The following is a 26,223-nucleotide window of genomic DNA, read 5'->3' on the forward strand; positions in this document are numbered from 1 at the left end:
GTTAATGGAGCTTCGTTCTTTGTAGGCTTCAAAATTGAAAAAATGAGGGGTTTTTTTTTTATTTTTTATTTTTTTTATATATAGGATGGGGGGGAATATTATTAATATATGTGCCACCGGATGATGCGAATCCAGGGCCTCCCCGTGGGAAGTTGGACTTTTAACCGTTCTACTAATCCACCATTGGTAAAATGAGGTTTTTTTTATCATAAAGGTTGTTAAATAAACGTTGCCAAGGCATAAGTTTTTTTTTAATGAGTTGGACCAAACTCAGACAGTTCAAATGAAAAAGCGTAAAGACCTGTAACTGATAAATAGATCGGCGCGAAAGGAAATCACCGGTTTAAGGGTCTAATTTGCATCGTATCTCGGAGGATTAGTACCGAGTTACAATTTACAAATAATTCAGTCGGTCTACGACTTTACCAACAGGTGGGACTGGCCTACTGGAGGAGAGAAAAAGCATAAAGACTTGAACTGGATAAACAGATCTGGGCGAGGGGAGATCACGTATTTAAGGATGGAACAGTTCCGATCAAGGCGGCGCATCTTCTTATCCTACGCCCCAAACCCAAACCCAAATCAATCAATATCATTAGAAAAAGGAAAATGATACTACTTAGTTCTCTCTACTTAAGAGTTAAGAGTTCATACAACATCACTCTCGCTGTCTTCTCTCTCTCTCTCTCTCTTCACCTCACTTCTTTGTCGGAATCGAACCCGCCCTCTCTCTCTCTCCTCGTATTTTCCAGTACACATCACTCGCCTGCTTCTCTCCTCTGCGCTTTGTTCCCTTCCCCCGGGTGGAGCTGTCACTAAATCTATCTTAAACATGATCTTTCGATAACTAGTTTTGCTTGTTCGTCCCGTTGGAAAATGTGAGGGGAAGCTTCTTAGGCATGGCAGGCAATGGCGGAGGAAGCAATGGAGCCTCTATCAACGCTGCTGCAACGGCTGTCGGCTCCGCTGAGACTAGATTCGCCCAACCGGAACGGGTATGTTTCTCTCGATACTCCTATCCTTGTGTTTCCTTCTATGCTACTTTCCTTTTTCCCTCTCTAGATAGACTAGATCTGGGTGGTTAACTGCCGAAATTCTGCGCATTAACTAAGTTAGTGGCTGCGCTACCTGGATTTACTTCGTGTCCCTGTTAATGTTGAGAATTAAGTCTCGTTTTCGCTTGGAATAGGCTTTGATCTTAAAATGAGCTTGCCACTTCTCCCTTTCTCCCCATTCCCAGCCGAAAACAAAAAAAAAGCGCCCAACCAACCTTGGTTGTCGCTGCAGATGCACCAGGTCTCTCCTACTGCCGTCTCTGTTGTTTTAATCTTTCCTGCTAGATTCGGCTAACTTAACTTATTCTGCCACTGCTACAGCCGCCGCTGTTGCTAGACAAGTGCAATTGCTTTTCTAGGGTTAGTGATTGTTTAGCTTTACCTTTGCTGGTTGAAGAGAGGTTCTTGTCTTCTTTGTGTCTTATACTTCTGAAAATTTTCTAATTTACTCGGGACATCACTCGAAGCACTATTAATCCTGTTTCTTCAACTGCTTGGTTACGTTAGATGCTTAAATTTCTTGCTTACCACTGAATGACGTTCTCCTTCCTTTTTACACAGTTCCCAGAGAATGTTTTTTGATACGAGATTTCTGGCCTGGTTTGCATATGGCTTCCCTTGCAATTGATCACGCCTAACCCATGATCCTTGCACCGGAGGATGGTATTTCAATCGTTTAATCATTTAACAGTGCTACCAAGGTTACACGAAAAGCTAACCAGCGTGCTAGTATAACTGCTTTATTCCAGTAATTTGGAATGCATGATAGAATGTTTTACTTTAGTTGTTTTTCAATATTGTGTCAAAGTTGTAAGAGGTCTTAGGAAGTAATGACGCATTGAATTTGACCTCTCTCTCTCTCTCTCTCTCCACCCCCCCCCTCCCCAAACACACACACAAATGATATGACAACCTGGGACTACCAAGAATATAAAAGGCTTAGGGTCCATAGCTTTCCGAAGTAGAAATGACTCTACTCAGGTTTCTATCGTGCATGTTAGTTTGTCGAAAATGTTTATTTCATTATTTTGCTCCTCTCAGGCTCCTATCTTACATATAAAAAGGAAACAGGGACCATACGTCTGCAGGTAGAAGTACATCCCCACACTGGTAAAATATGTTGCATTCTAATAATATTTATATTAATTTGAACCTCTTAACATTGGCTATTAAAGTATTTTTATGGCAGTGAAAACAACAGTAAATTAAGAATATTTTTTAAAGAAAATTTTAGGATGCTGAGCAACTTAGTCCCTCCATCCGTCTTCTTTCTCTTAGGTTTTGCAAACGGAGACCCCATTGTTTGCAAGATTCTGATATCCTAATCCTCTTGGTGGACGGTGACCTGGTGTGAGGCCAGGTACTTGTCAACATCAAAGAGTGATTAAAGTGTAACTGTTAAAAAGGGAGATGTATTGATGCCATTGTAATTGCAATTGAGATCTTCATCTGTTTTAACTACAGTACTCGACCCCACAGGATATTGATTTCGCTCTCCAAGTTAACTAGGCGAGTTAGGTGATGAATCCCCATTCAAACAAGATGAGCTAGTAAAGTTTATATCAGTTTGACTTTCTTGCGTGTATCTAGTTATAAGCTTTGATTTTATAATGGGCAGCTACATTTTCAAGTGCTTGTAAGCCTGGTTCGCATGTTTTTTGCTCTTGAATCTGGTGAGCAACTAAGCATTTTTATTTTCCGTTTCTGTTTTGAAGTTGAAACTTTGTGCATTTATATACCTAAATTGTTCAGAAACTCAGTTGCTGATTTTCATTATGGGAGTTCAAATAAGATTTACGAGATGCTTTTAGTAAAATTTTTCTTGGATTTGCATCATATGGGAAAGAGCAGTCTACTTAGTAGAGATGTATTAGGGGATGCATGTGACACATGGAAGATGCTGGCTTCCTTGTTTAGAAAAAATGTTTCTCACTTGATGGTGATTGGTGAATATTTGCATACACGTTAAGCATAATATAAGGAGAAATTAGAAAGTGTTAAGACATGCGTGATTTAACACTTAAGTGGTAAACCATACTGTGTCAGGTCCTTCCCCAAATTGGATTAATCTGATTTTATTCTGCCCAAGTTTTATTTTATTACCTTAGCTCCTATTTATTAGATTAGGATATCACTTTCTATATTATGGACTTTCTATTTTTTATTTTGCTTGATTAGCAAGCAACACTTACTGAGATTTTTTTCTTTTTCTTCTTGGTACTTGGGTGTCAAGGAAGTCTAATTTAGGATAATAATACTTGAAGATATATTAAAATTCTTGTAACCAGGTTTGAGGATACTTGAAGGTCTCTCTGTTGTTGAAAAGTTTCTACAACAGTATGTACTGCTGAGGGAGAGAGTTGCACCTTATTCAACTCTCCATTCCCTCCGTCTTCCCTACTTCTTCTTTCTTGTTCTCTGTTGTTACATGTTATTTTAGTTTTCTAACATGATATCAAAGCTGTTAATTTCGATCTTTGTGGATTTCCTTGTGTCTACAAGTTTGGAAGTTGTTTCATACTTTTTTCCTCTGCTAATACTGCCTGCTTGTTGTTTACTAATTGGACCATCATGATATAAAGGTTCAAGCCTTTTTTTAAGTCTGGTTAGTAACTACCATACCTGAGATGGAGTTTACTGTTGGGTTACTAGAAGATTGAATAACTCTTGATTCACTAAATAGATGGAGATGCGGATCAGCAACCTTCTGTGCTCCACAAGGACCGCTACATCCAATGCTGAAGTGATGCGAACATGAAGACTACCCTGGCAAAAACCACAAGTGGGCCCCCCCCAGGATGGCTCCAAGTAGCCACCCTAAGCTGGCCGAACCCCTTTTAGAGGGGGTATTTAGGGCATTTTAGCCCATAGTTTATTTATGAAATTATTTTTAGAATTTTTGTTGAGTCTAGGTTACTAATTTGAGTTAGGTTTGGTTTGTTTAAGGCATGGTCGTCAAAGCGTCCGCCTAGGTGGCAAGGCGGTTTTTCAATCGCCTTGTCTTGAACCTTTTAAATTGACGTGCTGTTTTTTTACCCCTTTTTGGCCTAGGTGCTACGCCTTGTCGTTTTGTGTGCCTTATTGCCGCCTAGACACTAAAGAAGCCGCTTTTTTTTACATGTTGTACGTAATTTTATTTTTTTAAATCAAAATTTATTCTACAAAGACGTATATAAATGTAATAGTTAGTCATTTCGGAATCAAAACCCAAATTGCAAAGGAACTCCAAGGCTCAAAGTGACATAGGACCTCTACAGGCTCTGGGGGTGCTGACCCCACACCCTGCCGGGGCAGCCTCCTTGGATCCCTTTGTCTTTTGGTAGCAGAACGTGAAGCATGAGCCGTACTCAGCATCGAGAATCAACAAATCACTAAATGGACAATGAGTTGGAAATTGGAATAATGAGATCTATTTTTTTGGATGAATGTGATTATTGATCCCATGTAGCATCATTGTAAATGTGCATATTAGTTTCAACCAATAGTTAATTTCTAATCGGAATCTAATAAGCAACTAATTTGCTGCCTTTGATTTGGCATCTTTCATGTTTGGTATTAAAAACAACAAAAAGTCGGTTGCCTAGGGGTCCAAGGTGTTCGAGGCGACGCCTCAAACATCGAGTTGACCGCCTTATGGTCTACAAATAAGGCGACATGTGATTTTAGGCTACCGAGGGCGCCCGGTAGGTGACACCTTAACAACTATGGCATTTATGTAGCGCCTTAACAACTATGGCATTTACAGGCCTCCATCGAATATGGTCGTGCCACCTCAAATGACCTTCTTGTAGCTTATAAGTTATCAGAGCAACCCCCATATCAACTCTAATATGATTCTTCCTTACCTTATCCTTCCTAGTTTTGTCACATCCCGCCAAATCTACCCAGTCAGTACCCTATCTGGAATACCCGGAGGAGTGATCCGTGGTCCCGACGATCAAGTTTAGGAACGATCATATCCACTTAGCACAATAATATAATCAAAAGCAAGAACAAATCTTTGTATTCAAGTAATTTAATAATAAAAGTCAAGAAATGATCTCAGAAGGATCACAAAAGAACACCAGAGTGCGGAAAAATGATACCAATAAAATAAATAGTCAACATCCGGAAAAAGGTGGAAACCCAATCTACAACAACAACGGAAGGTAGTTGGAATAAAAGTAGAGATTACAATTAGTTCTCAAAAAGAGGAAAGAAAGAAGTAAGCTTCTAAGCTAGTGTCTCTTCTAACTTATAAATTGTATCCTCAATAACATAAATAAAAGAAAACAAGACATGGTTGCTTCCACTCCAGAGTAGGGCTAGTCCTGGTATGCCGCAAAATCCACCGAGGGACCTTCAATGTAATCCTCATAGCTGCCAGTACCCTGGGGGTAGTATGCTTCATCAACGGGCGGCTCGTAGTATGGGTCTTCAAGTTCTTCTGTTCCTGCAGGATAGTCTAACAAAATATTTGCACAAAATGAGTGAGTTCAAAAGAACTCAGCAAGGCAGGCTATTCCACAATAACATAAATAACATGATACAAAACATAGCATGATGCAATATGATATGAAATAGACAATGCATGTATGAATCTAACTCTATGTATGCTAGTCTCTATGGCAGACATGCGTTAAGTCATAGCACTATACTTCTTTGGGTAGGTCTCAAATCACTCTTCCTTCAACCATTTAAGATATCTTGGGTTCTCCAGTGGTAATTGGGTTCTGCATCCCTCGGGACATTCCATGGCTGGGGTTTAGGTAACCGCTTTCTCACATCACAATTTGTCTAAGTATTGGCGCATGTCAAGGTAAAGCCTAGCTCAATGCAAATCATCTACTTAGTCGTATCACGTCAGATTCAAATACTTCCCCTATGGCACCAACCAACTCGGTTTCGTATCCTTCACACTAGAGTCAGCGTATCCTATGGCTACAACCAACTCGGACTATGGACTCATCAACCCTATTGGTCATCCACAAATAATAGACGGGAAGCTCTCACGTCCTCTCACGGATATAACTCACTGGTCTCGAGCGCTCATGAGCCCAAGTCTACTATTTGCAACCCTACCAATAAATGGCCTCTCACGAATATCCACAATGTGATCTATGTCCTCTCACGGATATAACACAGCGGTCTCGAGCGCCCACAAATCCACATTGCTATTACGGGTCGTTCGGTCTCAATACCCTTCCGAATCGGGTCTGATACGACAGGACATCCTAGCCAAACACTGCTAGACAAGCCCTAAGTATGACAACCAATAATTTGGGAAAACGTCAAAGGGCACCATCGGAAACATCCCATACTATTCCCGCTGATGTCGAAGGACATGAATGTCAATAGGACATTACCCAATCCCAAATTATACCTATTCAATCACATTCCCAATTCCATCATATAGAAAGATACATAATAACATGATCAATTGCATATGTAATTAACAAGAATGAATATTCATGATAACAAAAGAATACATAACATGACATTATTTGAAGTACTCACAATAGTAATACAACATTAAGAATACAATAGTGAAAGTGAATCTAAAGAGTTCCCAAAATAGAAACAAGATTCACGCAATTTATGTAATTATGGTAACAACCGTCCTTACCTTAATACGAATCAAAGATAATCTAAAGATCAAAAGGGAATGGTCCCAAAGATAGTATTTGCACCCTAGACAATCATAGATGCAAAATTAGAAGAAGAATCAAGCAAAAACGGAGGTCAAACGGATCAAATCGGACAAATCGTCAAAAATCATATTCAGCTGGTTGATTGGCTTGGTTGATTGACTCAGTCAACCAGGTGAACAGTAATAGGGCACATTTTGGATTTTTGATCCGAAACCTAGCTTTCGGGACTCGAATCACTCTGAAATTTGAAAGGAATGTTAGGAACAGTAAATGAAGACTATCTAGCAAAGATTTAACATTAATCAATGGTCAAATTAAGATTCCCCGATTTGAAACCCTAGCTTCCAAATGCTAAACATCATGTTCTTCAATGAAATCAATTGTAAATGCAAGAGAAATTAGGGATTCAATTAAGGGAATGATGAACAATAGATTAGAATCAATTACTAACATAAAATCAGACTTGGTATACTATAGGAATCAGTTTAGGAGATGAAATCATGTTGTTATGAAAGAAAATCATGAGAATACAAGGTTAAGAATCCATATGAGATGCATGGCATTAATGGAATGAAAGGGGGTTTATTCTAAATCAAAGAGATTGTAGAAGAGGTGGTTGCAAGGTTGCAGCACCTTCTTCATAACCTCAGTAGCAAGAACATGATTAGATAAGAGTGAATTAGAGGGAGAGCAGCACAAATTTCTTACCTTGTAGATGAAATTAGAGAAGAGAATTTAAGAACCTTGCAAGAGCACTTTACCAAAGCCAAGGAGAGGCCTAAGTGGAGTCTTCCCACGTTCTCAGAGAGTCCTAGCAATAGAATAGGGTTAAAGCCACGAAGTCCACTTAAGTAGAACCCAAAATTCTCGGGCTTAAAATGCAGCTAGCAGACTGCTTGGTCGACTGGGTTGGCTGACTGGCTAGTCGACCAAGCAAGAACAACAACTTCAGACAGGGAAATGGAAGGCCAGATCAACTCAAATTCACTTGGGTTTTCTCCTACAACTCAATCAACTAGTCTAGGTTAGAGAATTACCTTCGAAACATAGCCGGGAGTGCATTAGGTACATCAACTAAACTCCCCCTCTTTAAGGTGTAGTTTCTTATCAAACATTGACAATGCATCCAAGTATGGAGCACCATCATCAATATCCATGGGTTTTGGGTCAAACACCATTTCTTCTATAGAGAGGGCCCACAGAGACCTCTTCCTTCACTTCGTGACGTTGGATATACCCTAAAGGAAAGGTCTGACTTGACTTCCTAAGGCTTTCAAAGATAACAACATTGTTATCAAGGTCCAACTTCAACGTTAAACATCATACAAGCCCTACTTCACCCAAAACAGATAGGGTGTGTAGATTAGTTTTGGGCTGGATTTCACATTCTCCCCCCCCCCCCTTAAAATAATTTCGTCCTTGAAATTGGGAGAATACTTGGCTTCCAAAGAGATGGAGATACATCGCTTTTATCTTGACTTTCTTCTCCCAAAATCTACGGAAAACAAATAACAATAAGTCTTTTGTAATAAAAACAAAGGAGTAAATCTAACATGCTTTGAAATTAGAAACAATTAAAAGGGTTAACAACTCATGAAGATCACACTTGATTTCCCTTCAAAATCATCATGTGGAGAAATCACAAGGTTATAGAGTGTATGGAGATCCACTCTAGGATAGTAGGAATAAAAGGATCAGTCATGGGAATGACTTAAGATCACCCTCCTATCAAAGGGAATAGAAGGCACTAGAAGAAATAGAAGAGAGAATAGGTCAGCTTCGGGTAAACTTCTACCAAACAAAACTAGGCAACTCATACGACAGAGAATAAATCGAACAATGTATATGGTATGTATGCATTTGGCACAGCAAGGTTAGGGTTAGGTGGGATTTCACAATCTCCCCCCCCCCCTTAAAATAAACTTTCCCTTGAAATTGAAAGCATACCTGGGCTTCCAAAAAGATGAAGAAACTTCTTCAGGGGTGTGATTCTTCCACCGAATCTTTACCAAGGGGATGGAAGGTACAACGAAAAACAGATCTAGTAGGTACAGGACACTGGACTCTTGGTTGACTTCTTAATGGCTGAGAGGGACTCAAAACAATAAGCAAATGTTAAGAATGTAAGAGGTGCACAGGTGACAAATCCAATGAAGATATGAACAAAAGCTACGAATAACGAAGCTGAAGAAAAGTTTTCTAGGCTTCTTAAAGCTGATCCTTGATGTAGCCCAACTGTAATTGGGAATTCATTACTATGCCCCCCATTGTTATTACACTTGTTACTGGACCATCGTACGTATCTCTGACTATGTCCACGTCTTTAGTTGCAACACTTCTTTCCTCTTGTATTTGCCAAATTAATGCTCTAGGAACTCTATTATAAGCTTTTTCTTGGACTATGGTTAAAAATAACTAGTTACTTGTGTTTTAAGTAGCTACTTATTCGTGGACAAACTAGTCACATGCATGAAGTAACTAGAAACTAAGTGATGTAAATACACTAACTTGGTTTGACCTAAATACATATTGGTTACCAGATGGAGATGAACCAGGTCCACTTCGAGTTTTTGGATCTAGTAGAGTTGACTCATGTTAATGTGGGGGAAAATATGTCTTTTTAGTTTGTGTACATGATTTTTTGTTTATTTTGTTTCTCATTGTTTGTAGTTTGCTAGCTAAAGAGTTAGTGTTTATTTTTAGGAGTCTTTTGTTTATCTTTATATATGGTGTAATTCCATCATCAAATAGATTGAAAAAGATGAAATAAATTTGTCTTTGTAAAGGGTTTCGAGGCTGATCCTATGCATTCCTTAACCTTCCCCACCCCACTTCAAGGGAAAAAAGAAAATAAGGAAAAACCAATTTTTAGTTTTGCTTTCTTCTTTTCTTCGATACCCTTCACTAAGTGGTATCAAAGCCAAAGGAACCGTCCCTCTTGAGACTCTTAGCAAAAGCCCCAATCTAAAAGTAGGGATTGAAAAGGAGGGTGGGGTGGGAGAGGGGGAGGGTGGCAACAACAACAACAACAAGCGTTTTTCCAACTAAATGGGGTTACTTACATAGATCCTTGCCTTCAGTTGGCTCTATTTTGAGGCCATTCGATACAAGGCCTAAGCTATGCATAGCCTTTCTCACCACTTCTCTTATGGTTATCTTATGCCTGCCCCTAATTCTTCTAGTTCCTTCGATCTAGATTAAATCACTTCCGCACACGGGGGCATTTAAAGGCCCCCTTTGAACGTGGTGGTGCCACCTCAATCGACTTTCTCGTGGCTTATCATTAATCGCTGCTACCTAACTGACTTCTTGCTGCAGTCCACCACTCCACCGGCATCCTTTTTTGAAGTCACATTCTTTTCCTTGTCAAAGTTGAAATTTTTGCTGGTTTCTTTTTTACTAGTAGAAGACAAGTGCAAGTTTGAATTTCATCTTCCACCTCCCATGAACAATAATTTCTCCGGTTATCTCCCCATTTTCTTTTGTGTGTCTCTGTGTGTGGATGAATCCTATTCTGAATCTTTGTTTATCCTCTTGTTGAATTATTTCAAGTCTAGCCTTACTGTTTGTATTTGTAGTACTTTTTTTGTGAACTTAATAAAAAAATTGCAGTGCTGTCTCTGATTATGTTTTTAACTTTCTCCACAATTCTACAATTGTTATCATAAACTCATTGTGTCATGGATGTTGTTCAATATGATTTTCTTCTTTTGGTTAGTGATGTATTATGCAAATTGTAGATACAAATTTTCTATTATGGAGACAGGTTTCTGTTGGCTTGCCGATGGTAATAACTGCTTCTATGATACGGTGTTAGTCATGATACAATCTTCGTAAGCCAAATTAAATGTGGATAACAATCACAGTGTTAAAATTGAAGTATACTATCTGATCAAGGTTGTAATTGATGAAATGGTTGACTGTCCAATTTTAATTGTAAAAGACCAGGTCTGATTCCCGTCAAGTTATTGCTAATGACCATCATAAGATCGAAGATTGTGACAGTTGATCATGAGATGGGCTGGATTGTTGCCCGTTGGAAGGGCAAATTGCGCACTGAAAATGCACCCTTCGAGAATTTGTGCCTCTATGGGCCTTTCCTAGTATGAGTTGGATTGAACTGTTTAGGACTTATTAGTCCTATATTATTTCTATTTTCTATTTTCCTGTTCACTGTAGGACTTGTAATTTGATTCAATAAATAAATTGAGCTTTATTGGAATCTTCACAATTCGTGTGAAGCTTCAAAGCCTAATCATTGGCAGATCTCTCTTCTTTCTCTCTTCTCTTCAAACTGTGTTCCATTTAGTTGCACATGAAAGCCGTTGTTTATAGATGCCAGTTGAGTGATGCTTGTTATCTCAGTACAGAATTCGTAAATGAGTTTTTCTGAACATTAGGAGAATTGATGCAGATACCCAAAATTACACCTACCCGAATCCAATTGGGTATCCAGATGGAGATGGATCATGACCAGTTTGGATTATTGGATCTAGTAGGATTTTAGGAATTTATGTTATTTGAGGAATTAATGTCTTTTAGTTTGTTTTAGGAGCTAGCTATGTAGGATATTTGGCTTCTTAGCTGTTCTTCATTTCCTTATTTGAATAAGTTTCCTAGTTAGAGATTTGACCTTTATTTGTTAGGTTTGTTTATTTCTTTCTTTTTATGTATAGTAATTCTATGTCATTGAATAGATTGAAAAAGATAAATTTAGTTTGGTTTATGAGGGGCCTGTGTAGCTGGTTCTGTGTGCTTGCCTCCCACTTTCTTTCTATGCGTTCATCTCTCCCCTGGTATTCTGATTTCTTCTAGGCTTCCCTATTTGCCTGTTTGACCCTCCACTTCATCCTAAACCCAAATTTCCTTTATCTGAGAAGTCAGAACTATAATTAGAACATATCCCTGTTCAATATTGCCAAATTGCACACACTATTTAATGTTATTTTGTGCTACTATCCCACTGCATTACAGTTCTTCTTGTCAAGTGGGTCTACTAGCTGTGAAGGAAGTTAAGGCCATATAAATCTTTTCAAGGATATCTGTCATCAATCCCTTCCTCTGTTTGTTTTAGGTTCTAATGAAATCAGTATTGGTTTTAGAAGCCTGGAATTGTCTAATCTTAGAGTCTAGGGTTTAGGGTGCATTAATTTTTTCTTTTGGATGTCTCGTTGAGGTTCTGATAATTTCAATGCAATTTCTCCCCAATCAAGTGGATCTACTGGCTTCAAAGGAGGTTAAGTCATACATATCCTTTCCAATTATGCTGTGTCATCAGGTTCCTTTAGCTGTTTGGTTTAGTTTCTAATGAAACTAGTATTACTTGTAAAGTTGTAATAAACTTATTGTGGGTCTATTCTAAGAGTCTTATGGGTGGATATGTTGGCTGAGGTTACCTTTTTTTTCTTCTGCCCTTAGCTTTATGAGCTGATAATATCGCACTGTTGTATTTTGTTGCTATTATATTTACTCAAACTGAAGGCATTCTTATGCATTATTATTGAGCCACTAAGGGAGAATTTAACCTCACACTTACCCAAAAACCTAACCAGCGGAACAACCTACTCCAAAATGACCTTCCAAACTAACGAGGACGTCAATCCTATGGACTGACATCTTCAGGTTTGTAATCAATGCCCACGTAAAGATCCGCTTAATATAGCACATGTATGGATGAATGATGAGTTTAGAGGGTTATCAGATTGCTAGGATCCTTTGGTTTGATGGGAGCATGACACATGATGAGTACAGCCCCTATTACAGTTTGCTTCTGAGTTGGTGTATTTCTACATTGATTGATGGAGTTTGTTGATATCTTTTGTGTGGATTGATGGATTGCTTGTTTGGTTTGATGGAGGGCTTTATTTAGTGCAGCCTAGTGGGTTTATTCAAGTTTATATGACTGTAGTTGATTTTTATTTTGGTTTTAGGTAGTTATTTGGACTTTAGTTTGATGTTGGGTCAGTCGACCATTCACTCAAGTGTACCTTTTTGAATTTCAAGATTTAGCCTTTGTTATTAGGATATTACTGGGAATATTCTTTATTTGGCATTTATGTATAGAGAAGTTGTGAATGCTCGGAGGAATGTATGAATGAGAGAAGCGGAATAAACTCTGACTGTACTCACTCTCCATTGGCTTGAATGTTTCTCCTCTCTCACTGTAAGTTTCTTTTCTCTTGTGTGAAACACCCCCATTCCCTTCCCATCTGGTAGTCATCTACCTTCAAGTTTTTCCTTTTCACTTTCTTGTTCTCAAGGAAACAACCCTTCTGGGTTGTAGTTCTCCCCTTTCCTTTCTTTCTTTTCCTCTTTTCTCACCAGACATATTTTTCTGTTTCTATGGTGCAGCCACTTCCCTAATCGGCAGATATATAAATTTTTTCTGTTGCTGAAACATCATTTCCTGTTTCATTAATATTATTGAGAATGTTACTGCCTAGAGAATTTTGACCCCTTTCTCTGTTAACCTAGTTTATCCCTCTTTCTATTGTAGGATTTATTTCCATTACAATGTTAGATTTTTTTCTTCATTGTTTATTTGCTGTTCTCTATTGCTAGCTGTGTACTTTAGGAACTAGAATGAGATTTGTTCTTTTCAGAACTTTCTATAGATTTATATTTGATTATGTGTGTTGCCATGATCCCCATCCCTATGTTTCCCAATTGAATTTTTGTTACACATGAGGTTTAGATTATCTTGATAATTGTTTTTTTCATCATCTCTAACATACATGTACTTATTATTTTCTGCTGTCCTACTTCTGTTTAGTGTTTTCTTTTATCACATTGCCCTCACCTGCAGCTAACCAACCCTTGTAGGACCCCTTAGTCCCTAGGGGTCCCCCTTTGCATAAAAAACCCTAGGTAGGAACTCTTTCAGAGTCTCAGACTTACTCCTATATATCACCCTAACTCAACCAAACACTTGTTGCGGGCTAGTCCAGGTAGGTCCCTATCAGGAGTCTGTTCAAAATCAGGATCCTCTAACCCACAATCAGCTGAGAAATTGAAGAAGAAAAGACAGAGAAGAAGAAGAATGTTGCAAGTCTTTAGAGAATTAAGATCCTGCCGTAAAGCTACTCCTAATCTCAGGCAGTGCTTTATTTATAATAAAAGGGAATTAACTGCCCTTAGAAACTGGTGGTAGTCACAAGAAAACTGTACGAAAGAGAAGACCTAATCTAATACTACGACTTGTGGCACTAAGGACAAGTTTGCCCTTAGTGTTGCCGCCAGAGTTTGACAGAGGCCATAAAAGTAAATTCTGGGTTCCAAGGCCTTCACAGCTATTCTTTCTCTTCCAGATCCTCAAGAGCCTATCTCTTTCAGGGCTGCAGCTAAGGACCCCAATTGGTAGCTATAATGGAGGACGAGTATCAAACTCATTTTCAGATACTTGAGTTAACTTAGGGGACCTCAATGCCTCAATAGTTTTGTTCTTGACATTCTATCATATGTGATGTAATCATCCTTGCTTCTATGGTTTTGGTGATAAGTTGATTTTCAACTGAGAACCGAATCATTAGAGATGACTGAATGTCTAGGGCAGGAAAAATAACCCACACAATGGTGTTTGCGGAAATAGACTTTGTGAAGCAGGGTAAGGCTGCGTATATTATACCCTCCCCAGATCCTGCAGTGCCAGGACCTTGTGGACTTTGTACATTCTTTTATAATTGGACAATGATGTTTTGCAATCAAAGAAGTTAAAGGCAGCAATAAAATGGCAGGACAAGAACAGGGGGTCCAGTAGATGATATCCTATAGAACTAGCAGACCTACTGGGAAAATATAATCATTTGTTTGTTGACATTCTATAGGATATTTCTTTTGCCCTATTTCTCTATCTTGAGGATACCCCTTTTTCGTTCTTTTTCTTTTTATTTTTGAAGTTTGTGTGTGTGTGTGTGTGTGTGTGTTTTTTTTTTTTTTTTTTGGGGGGGGGGGGGTGTTCGTTCACTGTTTGCCATTTTTTCTTGACCTTCTACATAATTGCATGCTGTTGGATGACTCAAGTTAAAATCTTGGTCACCATGTTTTGCTTTATTGCAGCCCCTGGGAACTTCAAGGTGATTTAGTTGATGGGTTAGATTTAACGTAATGCTTTTCAAGACGGGGGCTCATGGCATGCCTGCTTATATCAATTACTTTCCCAATCTTAGGATCATAGGGGTGTGCTTTTCCAGTTGCATGGCACTGAGATGGAATCTCTAATCTTCCATTAGGAAATCATTGAACTGGATCCATTTGCTTTTTCAAATGATAATCCTAAGTAGCCCACATGTTTGATAACGCCTATGATTGCTATGGATGAGAGAAGTGCTCCTTCCCCACCACCTCTACTTGTATTGTTTAAATGGATATGCAATGTTTTAACTTGTCAAATGATTCAATGCAACATTTTGTTTTCCTCCACATGGGTTGGGCCCCTACGTTATGCTCCACTTTTTTGCTAGTTGTTGGTATTGATGGAAAGATGACGGGAGAAAATTATAGGGACTGTTAATTTCTATCAAGTCTCAGTTTTGTGCTAAGTGAGTTCGGATAGAGCCCATTGGATGCAAGGATCTTTTCCAAAATGGAAAAAATGGAGGTAAGGATCCACATTGTGAACACCATCCAGCAGTGGTTTTCCTATTTCCTGGGCAATCTTCTTTCCTCTTACTTTTCCATTTGTTTTCCACTTTTCTTATATCATTTCTTCTTTTCTGTTCTTCAGTCTGCATACTTCCCTTTCCAGTGCAGGGACCTCTGCTTCCCTACTAGGTTTCTCTTCAGATAGCCAACTCCATTTAGCTGGCATAAGGCTAATTTGTTGGGCAATTCCTTGGATGCCCTTTAGATTTCTATCATGTCTTTCTTAGCCCCTTTTAGCATTCTGGTGTATTTCTAATGTAGCCATTATAATTCATTGAGAAAAGGTAATGTTTTGGAGTACGATTTTCTATCAAAAATAAAACAGCATTAATTTGGCAATAGCATTGTTTAGAAGCTCCTTGCATTTTCAATGTCAAATACCATTTAGGTTGTATGGAATCAACAGGGCTTGTAACTGCTGCTTCTTTTCTTTGCAGCGAAGGAGATGGGGAGGCTGTTGGGGAGGGTTGTCATGCTTTGGATCAAAAAAAGGAGGAGGCCGTATTGTTCCTCGTATTCCAGAGGGGAACACATTGATAAATCGAGCAAATGGACCTCAACCAATTGGACTGACTAACCAAGCTACGGCAATTACTCCATCACTTCTAGCTCCGCCATCTTCACCAGCTTCCTTTACAAACTCTGCTCTTCCTTCAACTGCCCAATCGCCCAGTTGCTTCTTGTCTGTATCAGCCAACTCACCTGGTGGGCCTTCGTCAACCATGTTTGCCACAGGGCCATATGCCAACGAGACACAATTGGTTTCCCCCCCTGTTTTCTCTACCTTCACAACTGAGCCCTCTACTGCTCCTCTTACTCCTCCACCAGAGTTAGCCCACCTGACTACTCCCTCATCCCCTGATGTGCCTTTTGCTCAGTTCCTTTCATCTTCTGTGGATATAAAAAATGCTGCCAAGTCGAATTATGCTGTTACAAATGATCTTCAAGCAACGTATCCACTTTATCCTGAAAGTCCTGCTAGTAGTCTCATTTCACCTATTTCAGGAACATCTGGTGATGGTGTGTCGTTGTCCTTTCCTGAGCAGGAGTTCCCTGCACAATGGCGTTCTTCAACTTCAGCACAGGATGCTCAACATCCTCAAAATGGGTCTTCTAGGATCTTTGGGCTTGGCGCTGACACATCCAAAAATTTCATGCTATCAGATTCAAGTTTCTTCTGCCCTGCTACATCTGCACAGTTCTATCTGGACCAGGCCCAACAGTCACTTCCATCATATCCTCATGGTGGAGGGAGACTATCACTTTCCAGAGAAGCAGAAGTCTACTCCAGCAGTGGAAATGGGCAGCAGAACAAGCACAACAAAAACTGCAAGACAGATGTGGAGGAAATCGAAGCTTACAGAGCATCCTTTGGGTTCAGTGCTGATGAAATTATCGCCACACCTCAGTATGTGGAGATCACTGATGTAATGGATGACTCATTTACCATGACTCCCTTTGCATCTTCTAACAAATCATTCATGGAAGAAAGCATGGATCCTGTATTCTCAAATGGACAGGCAGCCCAGACAAGTTTTCTGAATTACAAAGGCCTAAAAGTTGTGGCAGATCATGACAGTGCCGGAGTGCAGGGTGAAATACAGTGCAACTCGTGCAATGGATGTGCAGGTAACTCTGGATTACAAATATGTCAATGTTACTATTTACATTTTGTCCTAGTGTAAAAATGTATCCAACTGTTTATAAATTGGCTATGGAAATCTTCATCGTGTTCAGTAGCATTAGGATTTGACTATTTGGGACAATTTTGAATCACACTAATAGGAAGGTGCCTTTTGAAGTATGTTTGTTTGTTAAGTGGTATCTTGGTTGTCCTAATCAAATGCCTAATGCTTGATTTTGCATTCCTCAAACATTATACATGTGGCACAATGAAGTGGTCAATTTATTTTAGTGATGGATGGCTAATGGACTAGTATATTGTATGACATATGAATGATCTTGGGTTTGAATTCAGCAGATGACTGATCCACATGGTCCCTGATTGGCCCCTAGTATCACGAATAAATACTCGCAAACATAGAAAGAGAAGCGAAGGAATATATAGGCAGCAGTAAAAGAAAGCAACCAGATCTGGGATAGGGATATTGCTGTTGTGAAATGGAATAACTGATTTGAAAAAGGTGAGAATCCATTTGGAAGGGGACTATTTATATTGCAGAAGAGTAACATGGTAGGTAGCTTTTGATTAATGTTGGGGGAATTGCAACGTAGGCCTTGCAGGGGGAGAGCTATTGCTCTTGGGTAGCTGTAGGAGAGTCTGAGTTTGATTTGCAGAATAAAAAATATTATAATTACTGAGGTATGTGCTCTGTTCTATTGCTGAATAAAGTTGGCTTTATCATCCCAAGTTCTGTGTTGTGTGTGTTTCTGGAGTGGTTATGGACTGTAGAGTGAGTGTGAGGTGCCGTTTTTAAGCAAAATCAGGGGCTCAACAAGCTGGTATCAGAGCAGTTAGATCTTATGGAATGATAAGGAGTCGGATGGAGAGCAAGGTGGAAGAAATGGAATCCGCCGTGAGGGAATTGCAGGGTCAGATGTTAGTAATGGATTCCAAGCTGCAATACTTTGCACAGGCTATGGAGAGAGGAGAGGAAGCCCACCATGAATTCAGAGAGGAGATGCGAGCCCACCTGCTGAAAGGGAAGAGCCTTGATGAAGATTTGCAATCACTGGAGCTCACAATGGAGAGAGGACAGGGGGTACCCCAATGTATGGCCAGGGTGTGTTTTCAGAGCTGAACCTTAAAACACCGTGGTCGAATGTAGGAAACAGAGTCACAACACGATTTCTTCACATGACATCTCAAGATGCCAATTTTCACAGGGGAAGACCCATTTGGATGGATTCCTAGGGCTGAGCAATTCTTTGAATTACATGACCTGAATTTAGACGAGAAGATAAAGACTGCAACCCTATGTTTTGATGGAGTGGCACTACAATGGATAAGATTTGGGGAGTTGTAGCAGCCGGTGGAAGCCATGATCCGACGGTTTTGCTCACCACAGATGAAGACTCCCCATGAGGCATTGATAACTCTCCAGTAGATAAGCAACATCGCAGGCTATGGGGAGAAATTTTGAGACTCTCGCAGCGGTCATCAGAGCTTTAGAAGATGGGTGGCCAAAGGGGCTTTCCTAGCAGGATAAGATGAAGAGGCTAGGGTAGAAGTCAGGTTGTTTAGGCCAGCTACATTGCACCATATGATGGACTTGGCTCAATTGGTGGAAGCAAGGAATTGGGCTACTATCCTTAGAGAGCACCCCTTGCCCTGCTCACTCCATTACTGATGTGAACACACAGACCTACAGCCGAAACACTAAGTGGTCCCCCAGAAAGGATCTAAAAAGCCTCCATGAAGTGGCCAAACCTTACAGGAGGGGTATTTTGGGTATTTTAGCCCTTAATTTGCTCTTGAAGTTAATTTCAGGATTTGGTTAAGTGAGTCTAAGTCTAAGTTGGATTTGTTTTGATTCTTCTATTGAGTCCAGTTTGATTTTAATTTGGTTGCTTTAGTCTTAAGTTATCTAATTAGCGTGTGCTTAAATAGATAAAGTTAAATTGTGTTAGTGAGATACCAATCTAAGGGCGGGAATCTTGGAGTAATTGGATTCATTTTTTAAGTGCTGACAAGAGCCCAGTTTGAGTTGTAATTAGATCTCGTCAGTTAAGAAGATCCCAGTCTGAGTCATAGTCTGTTATTTTCGGCTATAAATAGCCTCTTATGCAATGTTATTTTTCAGTTTTGTCGATTAATTGAATTGATTGAGTTGGGGACCAGGGTCTCCTAACTGGGTAGGCCTTGGTTGAGTGTCTAAGAATCTCAGTTTCTGCTTCAATTACGGTAGCTTCGAGAGATCATCAAAACATCCCTTTGAGTAGTCCAGTGATAAGCACATCACCCAAGTAGGTTCAAAGCAGTCCCTCCACCCATCCGCTTCCTGCAAACTCTAGAACCCCTCCCCTCTTCCACCATGGCATTCCCCAGCCCCTTCTCTCTTGTCTTGTCCTGAAACAGCCCCTAACCCCATCGCATGTACCTGCTGACCTTCCCCCTTCAACCCCACAGCCCCTTCCCTTTTCCCTTGAGCACTCGAAGCCCTCACCTTGGCCCCTCTTCCCCACGGCAGCAAACCTTATCCTCACTGGGAAACCCTGTTTCCAGCCCCTTTTCCTCCTTTTCTCTTGCGATTGGATCGCAAATACCTAAGAATCCAAAACCCACCATTAGTTCCCCCATTGCAGTCTTATTTTATGAACTCTTAGAAATTACTGCAATTCTCTTCTTCGTGGGAGGAATTCTGCAGAATTTGAAGAGTTTCTGAAACCTACTTTGAGACCATCCAGACCCTCTTAAGACTTCAAAACCTTTGAGTCCTAGGTCTCAATCATAGAACCAGCATAGATAGGACCATGGAACAAAATCTGATTGAAACCCTCAATATTTCGCATTTTTAGGAGCTCAAAACAAAACCATGAGGGAAAGAAAAGTTCCAAGTTTCGATCGAAACCATGCGAAACTGGGAAATTTCCCCCAACTGGCTCAAAACCTGTTTTGACCAAGCTAGACCATCCGGTTCATGAGAAAAAAATGTGTGAGTACTCTCAAATGCACTGGCCATGTTCCAGTCACTGATAGAATGAGGTATTTCATGAGTACTTGAGAAAATTTGTTTTGTATTTTCTGATGATATCATGGTGTATAGCAGGTCCATGGAGGAAAACTTGGTCCATTTGCAGTCCACCTTTGTTTTGCTGACACAAGAAGGTTTGGTAGTGAACCAGAAGGCATGGCGACATTAGAGTACTTGGGGTACATCATTTCTGGAGGGGGAGTTGCGGCAGAACGACAGAAAATTAGATGCATGGTGGACTAGCCCTGACCCCGTTACCTTAAAGCATTAGGAGATTGTTGGGGCTCGCTAAGGGTACTACCTGAGATACGTTGAGGACTACGGAAAAATAGCTGTACCTCACCCTAGTCTGTTAAGAAAAGATGCATTTGTGGGGCTGAGGCAGTGACAAAAGTGTTTTAAGCATTAAAGACAGCCATGACCACAGTCCTAGTGTTAGCAATGCCTGACTTCGTGAAGGAATTTATGGTTTAAACTAATGCCTCAAGGCCAGGTTTGGGACCTGTTCGTATGTAGGAGGGGCATCCCATTGATTTTTGGAGCCGAGTGCTATCTCCTCAAGCTCAAGCGAAGTCAGTATATGACAAGGAATTGATTGTGATGGTGCTGGCCATCCAAAAATGGCACCATTATTTGATTGGAAGGCACTTTAAGGTGCGACAACCAGAAGTTTATGAAATATTTAATGGACCAACACATTGTTGCTGAGGATCAAAGTGGGTTATTAAACTGTTGGGACTTAACTTTGAGATCATCCATCGGGCAGGCAGCGAGAACGAGGCAGCAGACGCCCTCTCATGACAGCTGGACAGTGACATACAACTCTGTCCTTTTCAGCAGCAGTGTGGCATGGAAGTGAGGGGTTAGATGAGGAGGTGCCGGCGTCAAACTGCTATAAGAAGATAATTCAGGATAGTGTATTGTGTTGGAAATAAAGACTGTTGTCCGTGTATTTGTAGCCAATTGCAATACATGCCAGTGCAGCAAACCTTAGTCCATGAAACTGGTGGGTCACCTCCAATTACCGATACCGGAGTGGATTTGGGGGATATTAGTATAGATTTTCTTGGGGGTTCACCCAAGACCAAATGTGGGTGATGCAGGGGGAGACCTAGAAACTAGGGGATCTACAAGGTTGGTTACTAGACTTTAGGTATACACCTATTCTTGAGTTTTTTTTTTTTTTGGGGGGGGGGGGTGTTGGGGGTGGGGAAAGAGTACTTGCAGCAGTTTTAATCTGATTAAGCATGCAGAATAAGACAATCAAAGCAGAGGGAACAATCAGTCCTAAGTCCTAACTAACAAACAGAACTCAACAAAAATAAGATAGGGAAACTAGGGATAGGGATCATGGCATCGTTATCCTAAGTCTGAATGTAAGATTATCAAGATTTTTAGAAACAATATTTGCTGTCCTAATCAAGATCAGAATTCTAACAAGGAAGTCATCATAGAACAATGCAAAGAAACATTATACATTTGTCTTCATGAGCCTACTGCCACCCTGCCCCCCCCCCCCCCCCCCCCAAAAAAAAAAATAAATAAATAATAAATAAAATAAAATAATTAAAAAAAGAAGAAGAGAGGAATCTGGGGTAGGGAAATAAGTTACCTGCTGTCTCTGCAGCAGTAAGATCTACCTGATAGAATAGAAAAGAAAGAAAAAAAGGAATGACGATCTCAAAGAAGACAGAAGAAAGAGGATAGCAGAGATGCTGAACAGAAGAATGTGGTTTTTGTTTTTTTTGGAGAAAAAGTGACAAATAAAAGAGAGAAAGGCAACAAGAAGGCTGCCAGACAGAAAAAGAAAGGGGTGGGGGACTTGTTTCATGCAAGGAAGAGAGCAGAAGAGTAAAACAGACTTACTATGAGAAGAAAAGAGAGTAACTGATGCCAGGAGAGAAAAAACATGGGAAGCTTTTCCATTCAATAATTCATTCATCTAATTCATCCAACGATTCTCAATACAAGGCTTTAAGTAGAAGCATTTAATCCATTCTAACCCTACAACTGAATTCCCATGAAAAACCCTAAATAACTCAACCCAAATCTAATATTTAGGGCAAAGTCCACCCGCACGAAAGCAAAACCACATGCTTCCATAAACGAGATCACCGGTATCCTTTCTCATCCAATGCCAATGGGTGTGCTTAAGAGCTGGTGGCAACCGAATACCTTTCACACCTAACCCAGGCTTTTGCCAACAACCTTTCTTTCAAAATCCACTTGGTGAACCTAGCCAATGTCCAGGAAGAGCTACAAAGGCTTCAAGCTGGAAACCCAAAATGTAATTAAAAAAAATTAGCCCATGGGCTAGATATATCCATTGATCAACCCAAACCCAAAATTGGACCAACGATAACCCATGCCCAACCCACAAGTACTCAAAACATATAAAATTAAACAAAAATTAATAGCATACCATACCCAACCCACTAGGAGTCAAGAAAAGAAATAACAAACTACCTATGAGCAATGCTCCTCGTCAAACCATAGGACTTTAGCAATCCGATAGCCTTTGAACTCGTCATCTATCCACATAGATGCTGTCGTGGATGGTCTCTTCGCTGCATCGCTGGTAGATTTGAAACTGTCGATTGATGTTCTCATCAATGGGGACATGGTGCTAGTGGTAATGTATCGTTTATCGAAATACAGTCACTTCATTGCCTTATCTCACCCCTGCTCAGCTAAGGATTTGGCTGTATTGTTCAGTAAGGAAGTCATTCAGCTACATGGGTTACCCAGACCCATTGTTTCTGATAGGGATCGTGTTTTCATTAGCAACTTTTAGATCGAGCTCTTCAAGTTGGCAGGAACTCACTTGAAGGTCAGCAGTGCATATCAACCCCAAACTGGTGCAAACATGGGTCAATTGCAGTTTAGAGGTCTGCTTACAGTGTTTTTGTGCACAACCACTGCGGGACTGGATTAATTGGCTGCCATGGGCATGGTCTGGTACAACACGACCAAGATGACTCTGATTCAAGTGGTGTATGGATGCATACCGCCAGCTTTATTAAGGTGGGAAGGGGTTCAGACCATGGTGGACGAAGTCGATGTATTTCTCCATGCATGCGATATGGTGTTAGATGACCTCAAGACCAATCTCAGAGTTGCCCTGGACTGTGTGTGCTTCAGCTGATTGACGCCGTCAAGAAGTGAGTTATCAAGTGGGAAACATCTTCCTTTAACTTCAACCTTACTGCTTCATGAAATTAACAAAGGGACCCAATGAGAAACTTAGCCACTGTTTCTATGGGCCTTATTTAATCATCGAACAAGTGGGACCAGTAGCTTATCGACTTCTTTTGCCCACTGATTTTAAGGTGCACCCTGTGTTCCATGTCTCCCAGCTTAAGAAGGTAATTGGACATCATATCACCCTGTGTTCTCTTGTGCTTGGCAGAGGACTGGGATTTGCAGCTCATTCCAGAGGAGCTACTGGCCTTCTGTTTCTTGTCAGGAGTTTTGGAAGTGTTGCTCAAGTGGAAGGGCTGCCTTTTGTCTGTGAATACTTGGGAAGACTATAGCAAGATACATCAACAGTTTCTGGATTTTCACCTTGAGAACAAGGTGAAATTGTTGGTGGGGAGTGTTGATAGGCCTCTAGTGTCACGGGTATATATTTGCAAACATAGAGAAGCGAAGGATTATATGAGCAGCAGTAAAAAAAATAAAAAAGGGACCAGATCCGGGACAGGGATATTGTTGTCCTGAAAGGAAATAACTGATTTGGAAAAGGGGAGAATCCGTTAGGAAGGGGGGGTTATTTATATTGTGGAAGAGTAGCATGGTAAGTAGCTTTTGATTAATGTTGGAGAAATTGCAAGGTAGGCCTTGCATGGGGAGAGCTGTTGCTCTCTGGTAGCTGTAGGAAAGTTGAGTTTGATTTGCAGAATAAAAGATATCATAATTACTGAATATGTGCTCTGTTCTGTTGCTGAATGCATGACTGATAAAGTTGGTTTTATTAACCCAACCTCTGTTTTGCTGTGTGTGTTTGTTGAGTGATTGTGGATTGTAGTGCAAGTGTGAGGAGCCATTGTTAATCCATAATCAGGGGCTTAACAATCTTTTTTTTTTTTTTGACAATTAAAATTGCCGCCTCACTTCTAGTGATTAGATGGGGGAGAAAATGTGGAGGAGTACAGTGAAAAATGGAACAAATCGCCGCCTCTTTTATATTACATCCCAGTAGTAAGTTTGATTGGTGGATTTGGTTCTAGCAGTCTAGATTTAAGATGTCACTAGGGTTGGTTTCCTTTTTGTTGCAAAATGATAGAAGTTTCGGTTTCTGGTTATTATTGTATCCTTCATTCCTTTGTGTGGTAAGACTTGCTTTTGACATGTTGCAGAAAACAAATCACAGAACCAGAGTGAGGATCTTTCATTCCGAAATGGAACCAGTGATCATGCATTTACTGATGGAGAGGACATCTCCACAAAGATGGGGGAGTCCAAAATCAGCAAAAGGTATCGGGTGGGTTTATCTAGTTCTGATGCTGAAATTGACTACAGAAGAGCAAGAAGTAAGAGAGAAGGCAAAGGAAATTTTGCTTTCCATGAGTAATAATCAGATCGACAACACTCTCTCCCATCCCCTTCCCCCGCCTTCCACCGAAAAAAGGAAAGGGTAAAGAAAGAACAGGTGGGTTGACGGGTTGCCATTGTCCTTATTTTATGTATGCTTCTTAAAATGCACATTTGCTGTGTCAGTTTGGGGGCTTTATCTTATGGGTGGAAGGTTCTAAGTTCTAACTCGATCTCTTTCCTTCTGGTCGCCCTCTTTCGCCCTCTTTCTTCTTTAAATTGTATTTCCGGTGCTTTTGTATCTTTTTTTCTTTTCCTCCTGTTATATGTGATGAGTACCGTTTATAATTTCTTATATAGGTTGGGGGTGTGACTCTTGTCTTCGCAAATCCATTTGAGAATGAGCACTTGTATTCGATTTGGTTGCATGTGGTCATATCAATGGCTAAGTTTGCCTGTGGTTAAATTTATAAATGTTAGCTGACACTTCAGGTCACGAGATTCGTGAAGTTCTCGCTAAAATTACGCTTTCTGATTAGAAACCACTTTTGGTGTTTTGAGCTAGTTTTAACTTTTAACTGTTTGGTATTGCCATTCAGAAATATTTTCGGAATAAACGCTCGAACTCGAAGGCTATTAGTGCTTGCATCAAAGAAAATTAATTAAGTATAGTCTTAAGTAGCTAGCTATATTTACCCAAAAAAGGGTACCTATCTATATTACCTGTCTGTTATTTTCTTCTAATCTTTGTGGCTGCAGCCTCTAGGGACAGTAGGTCAAAGGAGGTCTTGGGTTTAAACTTCCGTTCCTCCGAATGTTCTGCCGTTTCCCTCCTCTGTTTCTAGTTTTTCACCCTTTAGTTTATATAAGCCTCACATGTTATGTGCATTGAGGGCATCCACAAAAGCTTCTATGCATCCTCGATTTTCTTTTTACGATTTACTACTTTACCTTTCAAACGATTTACTATTTTACCAAGTTTCTTTACCTATAAATTTAAAAAGAACCATGCCTTCTTGCATTTGCATGATTCTTCGGAGTGTTTATCATTTGGCAAACTGCAATTGTTTTTCGATTGGATTTGATCTAAATGACAGCAAAAACTTTGCATCCCATTATATTCTAATGTAATCAGATACAATTCTATAGGAAATCAATGAACCTATTGTACTCTCTTGCACGGTGGAAGTATAAAATTTATTATTATTTTATTTAAAATGTATTCATGTACGTCTGGCGTAATGGTGATAGCCTTCTATATATAGAGATAGTAAGACGAAGAGCTCTTGGGTATGAACCTTTTATTTTTCGCTGTCATCCCTACCCCCACCTCCCCACCCCAAAAAAAATTCCCTTGATATAAACCCTAACAAAATTTAGCGTAAGAGATAACCAAAATCAGATTATTTGTACTTTGAATACTTCTCTTTTGGATTGTGCAGTACCAATGTGATACTGTGTTTCAATACTAAATGGCCTAAAATGATAATTAACCATACAAACGCATTGAAGATAGCATTCTCCAAGGAAAATAGATTTTACCATTTTCTATATGAATAGAATGTTCTTGGTGCAATTTCTAACATTTTGAAAACACTTTCCAAGAATGTTTATAGAATGATACTGGAATTAATTACTATTTCATAAAACCTGTTTCGAGGATGTTTCTTTTCCACAATAATTGAATATAGTCATAAACCTATTAAATCA

The 26,223-nt window shown here is 39.9% G+C and overlaps 1 protein-coding gene across 2 annotated transcripts; it reads left to right on the plus strand.

Annotated features, from left to right (window-relative positions):
* The first annotated feature begins 526 nt into the window (after positions 1 to 526).
* LOC149016875 (hydroxyproline-rich glycoprotein family protein) lies at positions 527 to 25,146 on the plus strand. 2 transcript variants are annotated; one of them, XM_089151131.1, is made up of 4 exons: positions 916 to 995; positions 1,617 to 1,718; positions 15,763 to 16,954; positions 24,339 to 25,146. In XM_089151131.1, exons 2-4 carry the CDS (start codon positions 1,716 to 1,718, stop codon positions 24,551 to 24,553), a joined length of 1,410 nt encoding a protein of 469 aa, XP_089007257.1. In that variant the 5' UTR covers positions 916 to 995; positions 1,617 to 1,715; the 3' UTR covers positions 24,554 to 25,146. The 2 variants fall into 2 exon arrangements, with proteins under 2 accessions (XP_089007256.1, XP_089007257.1); XM_089151130.1 differs by lacking the exon at positions 1,617 to 1,718 and having other exon boundaries at positions 527 to 995.
* The last annotated feature ends 1,077 nt before the right edge of the window (positions 25,147 to 26,223 follow it).

The sequence above is a fragment of the Hakea prostrata genome, chromosome 4, assembly GCF_041222555.1.
Source record: "Hakea prostrata isolate BN-2017 chromosome 4, UWA_Hpros_2, whole genome shotgun sequence".
NCBI lineage: Eukaryota > Viridiplantae > Streptophyta > Magnoliopsida > Proteales > Proteaceae > Hakea > Hakea prostrata.

Excerpts from the sequence above, each read along its gene's own strand:
- LOC149016875 (XM_089151130.1), top strand. The coding sequence starts at position 900 with ATGGCAGGCAATGGCGGAGGAAGCAATGGAGCCTCTATCAACGCTGCT. Across the intron at positions 996-15,762 it reads GATTCGCCCAACCGGAACGG|CGAAGGAGATGGGGAGGCTG; the intron begins GTATGTTTCTCT and ends TTTTCTTTGCAG. Across the intron at positions 16,955-24,338 it reads CTCGTGCAATGGATGTGCAG|AAAACAAATCACAGAACCAG; the intron begins GTAACTCTGGAT and ends GACATGTTGCAG.